Consider the following 8,308-nt stretch of genomic DNA (forward strand, 5'->3'; position numbering starts at 1 on the left):
TTTTTCTACTTCTGACCAAAGTTTAAAATATTAAAATTGAGTTAAGTTACTATTATTAATATTTTCTTTTTAAAAGTTGCTAAGAACAGTCAGTTAATTTCATGTCGCAGGATGCGATACATCTCTACCGAAACCTGAACGAAAAGGCTCAATATGGAATAAGAAAAATCGACTTGCCGTTCTTCAATCACATTGATTTTGTCATGGGAAGACACGCAAGGCAGATCGTCTATGATCCGTTGATGGAGGTACTAAACCAAGCTATTATGCCCTGAAGCTTCTGGAGCGCCGGGCGGATTTCCTAGTAGTTATTTAAGAAAAAATCCTGTATATTGAATCGCCCACTGGCTTATAGAGGTAGAAATTTGTCAGTGTTTATAGCAATATTTACGGTTTTAGTTACCAAAACTATGATAGGTTTGAGAATATGCTTATGGAAAATATATTAATTTAAATCAAAGTGTATCCTTCCTGACAGCAGCTTGAGGTCATGTGCAAGAACACTGTACTTAAACCGTTATTAGCCACCTTGTGCCGTTTTAATTTTTTTCAGTTCGGTTTATCTGATGAAATCGAAACATTTAGTCAAGCTAGAGAAATTAAGTCCGACAGCCTATTAATGACCGACTTACTAAAATAAAAATGGCCATATTTGCTTGTGTGAAATTCACATTAGTATGGCTGATGCAAATTGGACGGCATAATAAGTATGCACTGAATTTCTTTGTGTTACCGGGTCCAACAAGAAGAATCAGCAGATAATTCGATCACCTTAGATGGAGCTTGGGAGAATGTATCAAAAATTGCAGACACTGTTACTCTCGCAGTTAAAAAATCCCTAATCCGCAAAACTTAAACTATTTGAAACAGCTGAAATAAAGAGATTCAAACTTGTTAGCTGAACCTTGTAGTTCTTCGGCCAGTGACCGTCGAAGAAGAAACGGGGTCATCGGTGCTGCTCCATTCAAGTGCTTCGGTCAGTTCGAGTCAAGTTCACGGTAAAAGTGGTACATCAATGCGTGCGTTGCATCTAACCAGAAAATTAAAGTGTTTACGCGACAAAGATGGATAAGTTTCTGTACTGGGTTGCCCTTTGCGTTCTTCCGACGGTATTTTGCGGAAAGTACGTACCCAAATGGAAGAAGCAGGTAAAGCAGACAGACAGTCCAGAGTTCCCTCGGATGTACCAAATTAATTTCAGGCCTGTGAATTGCCTTCATCCCATAGCGAGTACTCCCATTATATTTGCTCAGACGATGGTGAGGTGAAATGCTTGCCAGGGTGGAACGGTGACCTTTGCGATGTTCCAAAATGCCGCTCTGGATGCGATCCAATGCAAGGGTAGGCTTATGGACTAACCGGTTAAAATCCCTTTTGTACCGTGTTTTTTTTTTAATTAGGTACTGTAATCGACCAGGAGAGTGTCTATGTAAGTTGGGTTACTACGGGAACAAGTGCAACAAGTGCATTCCCTTGCCTGGATGCCAGCATGGATATTGCAATTCCAGTTTTGAGTGTATCTGCCACGAAGGCTGGGATGGACTCTTTTGCTCTGAACGTAAGGAAAATGATCTTAATATTATTGGTAAAATCTTCATATCTCAATATATCTGTACAAGGTAAATCAAAATTGGCGTCATTCATATGGAAGTGTTGTTTGGCGGTGTTTTAGTACAAAAAAATATTCAAAAATTAATTGTTATGAAAAACTGAGAAATTTGCAAAAAACTATATTAGAAAAACGACAGCAATTTTTTTCAAAGTTGCTGCTTGCTTTTGCAAAGTAAATACCTGTTGCTTAGTAATTATTTAAAAATCCGGTTACCATGGATAAATAGAGAAAGTGATAATAAGATCGACAAGGATAAACAGTAAATTCAACAGCAATCATTGAATGACGGAACCTATTTCAAAATGTCAACCTGTTCTCATAACCTCGAATTTTGCGGGCTTTGGTGTTTACATAAATAATCCATACAATACCAAACATTGGAATCGTTAACTCCAAACAAGCTAGTGCCTGTGTAATTTCCTTATTATCCACCTTATCAAGCTTCTCGTATTCAGTTAATTAACGCCTGCTCTATTTGTATCTCCTTGTACTGTGTGTATCGTACAAACGTGGTAGGAATGCAGCCGGTATTTATTTGGTGCCTGGGAAAGTGTCAGTTATTGTGCTCTGAGTGCCCCTGGAAGGCCCTGATTCGCCCTGATTCGATTATCTCCAATACTTGTTCCTCTGTGCCTAGAACCCGAACATCGATTGTCGTCTACTGTCTTCCTGGAACCACTCTCCTCTCCCTTTGTTGGCGTGAGTTCCTTCAGCTTCTGCTASGTTACTGTAGAATTTCTCTTTAACTAATCCCATATTCGCAAATTCCCCTGGTACTACCTATATCTAGGAGGCATTCCCCTATCCACCACCTGTAGRGTTGCCCAATAGAKGATCTAATAACCCCACACGGGACAAAACATATAGTAACTTTCATATCGCACATAGTCACTTTCCTTATATCATTTTTCCTATGGTGACCGCTCGTTCGTCATCTCTGCCTTATATCATGTGATTACATTTGTGGAAGTTGATGTTGTTCTAGGCATATGCGTGTTGTGGCTCTGTAGGGGTCTTCGATCAGTGTGCGTGGTTCTTTTCTGTTTCTGGCTATTAGTACTATGTCATCCTCGAACATTTGTTTTTTCATCACGCGGCTGAATTTTTCTACATTGTTAATGCCCCTGTCTTGGAGGTCAATTGTTTTTAGCGCGTTTTTTAGTTCCTACTAGGGTGAAGAGGTTGGGTGACATAGGGTCACCTTGTTTACTCCTCTATGAATTTCCGTATATTGCGAATACATTTAGGGATACGTTATTTTTTAAGTTTACATATTTGTGGTCGATTCTAGCGTTTTTTAGAGCTTTTAAGGCCTTCCTGAAGTATTTAAACTTTAGCAATAAGGGGATGTTGCATTCCACAACTTTCTCCTTAAACAGTATCATCTTTTGTAGGTGTCCCATAGTGCTGTACCCCGTCCTAAGCCCTTAGTGACCCTAAAAGCTTAGTGACCCGGTTGATTATTAGTTTTGAAAATAATTTACATATCTAATATAGAAGGCTGATCGGTATGTACGTTTGCAAGTTTTCGGTGTCGTCCGTTTTGTGAGTGATTATTGAGAGGGTATTTGTCCAGTCCTATGGTATATCCTCGTTGTCCAGGCATTTGTTTGTGTCATATTTTTAATGACGTTTTAGAAAGTCTCTCCTTGTTTTATCACCTCCACTAATGTTTTATCTTCGTCCGGTGCTGACTCGATTCTGATATATTATGGTGCATTTTTTATTTCGTCCGTTCTTCTTCGGGTGTGTCACTCGCTGCCTCTGTCTCGTATATGTCTGCTGTCTATAATTATTGTACTGTTCTTACAATCTTTGATACGTTTGCCTTCTTTGCCTTTGATTTTTTCTTGGTGTTTGGCGCTTTTATCATTTTTGTTCCTATATGTAGTTGTGGGACAAAATTTCAGTTTTGCAGTCCTTTTTTAGGAGAAATATTTAATTTTCGGTTTTTTCTTTCATTAGTTTCCCATGTTGCTTCTTGGTTCAACGTTCAGAATGGGAAGTATGAAGGCATCTTTAAGCTTCTATCTATGTTTTTGAGTAATCAGCTGCATGTTTCACTTCTCTAAATGTATCACTTTTCCTTAGCAATTTGTCGCCAAGACTGCCACCAAGCCAGAGGGTACTGCAACGAACCTGGAGACTGCAAATGCAGGCTAGGATGGTCGGGAAGAACCTGCAAAGACTGTCAAGTCCTGCCTGGGTGCGTTCATGGATACTGCGAAAAACCTTTAGAATGCAAATGCTATCCAGGCTATTCTGGAATACTTTGCCAAACCCGTGAGTACCATCCAAGGCATTGCGCTGGTACAGCTTCAGGTTCCATAATGGAAATGTTACTTTGCTTATAGCCATCTGTTCAAAGACCTGCCACAAAGAGAGAGGATACTGCAGGAAACCGGGAGAGTGCAGGTGAGACAGTGTAGCAAAAATCATACAAACGATCCAATGAAGGAGAATTTTGTAGGTGTAAGGTGGGGTGGTGGGGCAAGAACTGCGAAAAATGCTTTCCATACCCGGGATGCGTGAATGGAACCTGCAACAGGCCCTGGGAGTGCAACTGCCAGAAAGGCTGGGGAGGAATGCTTTGCAACGAAGGTGAGGTGAACAAGGTTTGAACTCTAAGGAAGAATTAGTAAGCGGACATAACATATTCAACATAATCCCGTATTAATAACGACAATAATGGCCGCAGTACCGACGCTTTAAAGGAGAAATTAATCTTAATTCGGCATTCTTGTGTGATGTCTTCGKCGCTCAGACTGTAGTAGGTAGTTGGCGAGTTTTTTTAYTCTCTTATTCTCAATTTGTCAATGATCGGTTTTCTTTATTCTGTCATTTTTTATAAATATGTGCAGGTCTTTAAGAAATGTCGAATGAAGGCTAGCTCAAGCTTCCGATGCTAAAATTTGAGAAATTCAAAGCACTACTTCAGTGGATGATTTCGGTGGTACCCAATAAAAGGTCGTTTCATGAAGGAACATTTAAAATCTGCTTTCATTCGGCTTGATTTTGAGGAAAGGTCGCCGATGACCAAGAAATGTGCGATAAGTGAAAATGCAAATGCCAAAAATCATGTCAAACAAATGGATATCAAATTCTAAATAAGGATAATAGGGTATTTTAGGCACCCCCTAATCGTGCTAAATGAGAGCTAAATGGTTCATTAAGGATATGACCGTGTATTTTTTTTGGTGAGAGATTACGAGCAAGTCCAACATAAAAATAGCAATTTGTTTCTCTCATAAGTATATATAAACTGAATGCGGAGCTCCAAAATGCATTAACTGTTCTAAAGTGAAAAACACTCCAACCGCCCTTTCGTCACGGGACACCTTTCAGAGATCAACTGTAAAAATTCCAATCTTTCTCTCTCAAGTGAACAGCCACAGCCATTAGGAAGGCCCCAATTTTATGCAGTAGCCTGCTTTTGCAGGCTCTTTCAACAACATGGTGCTACGGCAGTATGACTATAAGATACCTCATCCAGTATGCGCCGGAAAGAAATTACGAGCAAGTTCAAAAAAATTCTAGTTTTCTACTGCTAGGGATTGTCCAAGCCCTATACGTGGATAACACTGTGTTATACTGCACTTTTTCGTTGATACCGCTCTGGGTATCAGAGTGTGGATAAGCTTTGGGTGTCACGGCGCAACACCATGGGAGACACTAAGCATTTAACGCGCCTGCCGCTACATGTCAAACAGAACAACGTAACGCGACACCGTCCTGCAACATTCGGTGCAGCGTAACGAGGATACTATGTTATTGAACAGACAGCGTCGTGATAATGATATCCAGCATCACGAAACATTATTTTGTCTCATCAGTCCATGCAAGCCTTAAACAGATAGGGATGGGTAACCCTGTATTTTGTGGCACTTTTGTGTTGATACCGATCTGTGCGTCAATGCGTTATAACACCTCGGGCCTTACGGCGCAACGCAACACTTAACATTTGACTTTATTTTAATTAGCGATCTTCTAAAAAAAATGTTCCCATAACCATTCTAAATTCTAGAGATTTAAATGAAATCTCAGTCAAAATAAAGCCTCAAACTGCAGCATTGGGAACATCAATTTATGTATTAGTTCACCCCAGGGACCACAAGGCGGCAATGCAAAAGCTACTGGAAAATAAAGACAATACTTTACTCACACTCTCATATTTAGAGAGAAACTCGTATAGAAAGTTTTTCAGAAAAAAAATTTTGATGAGGTGTGATTCAAAAAAACATTATAACATTACGTAAATACATGTTGCATCGTAATTATTAAAAACTCCGGTACCCATGGAATTATACAGAAAGTCACAATAAAGGTGTTCAGTAAGCCATTTGTTTAATATATCCTTGCGTTGTGTGGATCGTGATAGGAACGTAGCCCTTCCTCGGTATATATGTGGTGCCTGGGAAAGTGTCAGTTGATGTGCATTGCTCTAAATGGCCCTATAAGGCTCTGCTGCAATTTTGTTCAATACTTGTTCCTCTGTGTCTGGAACCCGAACATCTAACGTTGGCCACTATCTTCCTGGAGCCAATCTCCAGTACCTCTAGCCTTTTGTTGGCGGGAGTTCTTACAGCTTCTTCATATCTCTGTAGAATTTCCCCAGAACTATTCGCATATCCAGAAACTCGTGAAAGGAGCTTTAAAGTACGTCACAGTTTGACAAATTATTGACATTATTGACAAGGCCTATCCACCTGTAACTATCTGTTGATGGCAAAAAACATCATTGCCGTTTTGACTTTGAAAATATTTGCAGAAGAGAACTTTTTTAATATAAACAATTTTCGTAATTTGAAGCAAACATCATAATTTTTCTTTTTCAATGCTTAGGTATTCCGATATGCGACCAATTAAATATGGGACAATTTCAAAATAATGCTTAATAGAAAAGATAAAATTGGATTTTCAACTGTTAATATCGTCTATAAATTATAGAAAAAAAATGTCCATATTTTTGTTCAACTCTCCAAATGAGCCATATTACCCCTTAAAAAGAATGACGCTAATTTTGAATCACCCTGTATATTGGAAAAATTCCAACTAAATGAAAAATCGCCCAAAAAATTTTCGTCTGATTAAAGTTTTGTAAAATGTTGAGCACATTTTTGAATAACAGCGTTGCGTTGCGTTATTTTATGTTGTTGGTTTCATGTTTCCTGTGCACCACATGTTCGAAGAAAATATTTTTTTCAAAAGGAAGCAGGTAAAAGCCTAAGGGTTTTCTAATAGATAGAGGAACCAATTCCAGCATAGAAACTGTAAGTGATAACAGGAACTTCCTACGCCCAAAAAGCTGCAAACTCCGCCACTCCTAAACCAGCCATACAGACAGTCCACAAGAACCACACCAACAAGCTCCACGACCGAAAATAGACTCTCTAGTCCCACCCAATTCCTACTCTTAACAGAGTTTGAATTACCAACCCAAATTGATGAAATGATGCGGCTACGATAGTCTAAAATTCCATTCTAAGGGCCGTTTGCACCGTTTTATATTAAAACCAAGCTTACATAAATCAACCAAAATCAATCTTAATCAAAAATTAAGCTCGGCTTTAACGTAAACGGCTTGCACCGTACCAATCTGTTGTTGGCTTTGTTAAGCCGATGTCCAGCAGATCTGTTTGCCATATGTGGAATTAAGACCGTTTGCTGTCATGATACAATGAATACATGTATTCATTCTATCTATCTTTACATTAGATTTTGTCGATTGAGAAGATAAATCGAGCGATTAACCTCAGTTTAGAACACGTTTAAGACAAGATTCCTAACTTGTACAATCTAGGAACCTTGCGTTTAGAGTATTTTCCAACCCAACGTTTATATTTTAAATACATCTTTTTTTAACCATTTTTATTAAAAATTTTTATATAGGTATATATATTTTATTTTGTACTGACAGACTAAAATTTTAAGGGAAATTTGAGAAATAATTTATGAATTGTTGTTTTGTAGTTTTGCGGAGATTTTGAAGATTACTTATGGTTTCATTCAGCAACTGACCAATGCCAATTAAATAATCCAAGTCATTTATATTTGTGGTGGTTTTGTAGAACCTAAATATTTAAAAAAAGTTAGTTCGCCAAGTCCTCCAATGGATTATTTCCGTTATACAGGGTAATTGAAAATTGGCGTTATTCCTTTTGAGGGTTGATAGAGGCTCCCTTGGGGAGTACAAGAAAAATATAGAAAAATTTTTTTTCAAAAATTTCTAGAAGATATTAACAGTTGAAGATCAAATTTCAACTTTGTTATTAAGCATTATTTTGAAATTGTTCCATGTTTAATTGGTAGCATATTGGAATACTTAAACATTCAAAAAGAAAAATTACGACCTTTGCTTCAAATTACAAAAATTTTCAATATCAAAAAAATTATCTTCTGCAATTTTTTTATGAAAAGGCACAGCGCAATTATGTTTTTTGTCATTAACAGATAGTTACAGGTGGATAGCCCTTGTGAATCATAACAACAATTTGTCAAACTGTGACGTACTTTGAATTTATTTTCACAAATTTGCGGATATGCGATTAGAGATACAAATGGAGCAGGGGTTAATTAACTTAATACGAGAAGCTGCTTGATAAGAGTGGATAATAAGGAGATTACACAGGTACAAACTTGTTTGGAGTTAACGATTCAAATGTTGGTGTTGTATGGTTGATTTTTAAACACCGACAT

General features: G+C 38.0%; 1 protein-coding gene across 1 annotated transcript; it reads left to right on the top strand.

The window, feature by feature from the left end:
- The first annotated feature begins 908 nt into the window (after positions 1-908).
- Positions 909-4,320, top strand: LOC125505027 (neurogenic locus protein delta-like). The gene is made up of 6 exons (XM_048667962.1): positions 909-1,148; positions 1,202-1,341; positions 1,401-1,558; positions 3,704-3,895; positions 3,967-4,027; positions 4,083-4,320. The coding sequence occupies exons 1-6, from the start codon at positions 1,065-1,067 to the stop codon at positions 4,231-4,233; spliced, it is 786 nt and encodes a 261-aa protein (XP_048523919.1). The 5' UTR covers positions 909-1,064; the 3' UTR covers positions 4,234-4,320.
- Positions 4,321-8,308: the final 3,988 nt, after the last annotated feature.

This window comes from Dendroctonus ponderosae, unplaced genomic scaffold (assembly GCF_020466585.1).
Source record: "Dendroctonus ponderosae isolate FM_Combo_2020 unplaced genomic scaffold, Dpon_F_20191213v2 Dpon_F_20191213_621, whole genome shotgun sequence".
NCBI classification, from domain to species: domain Eukaryota; kingdom Metazoa; phylum Arthropoda; class Insecta; order Coleoptera; family Curculionidae; genus Dendroctonus; species Dendroctonus ponderosae.

Coding starts and splice junctions, on each gene's coding strand:
- LOC125505027 (XM_048667962.1), top strand. CDS start 1,065: ATGGATAAGTTTCTGTACTGGGTTGCCCTTTGCGTTCTTCCGACGGTA. Junction 3,896..3,966: donor TGGAATACTTTGCCAAACCC/GTGAGTACCATC, acceptor CTTTGCTTATAG/CCATCTGTTCAAAGACCTGC. Junction 4,028..4,082: donor AGGAAACCGGGAGAGTGCAG/GTGAGACAGTGT, acceptor AGAATTTTGTAG/GTGTAAGGTGGGGTGGTGGG.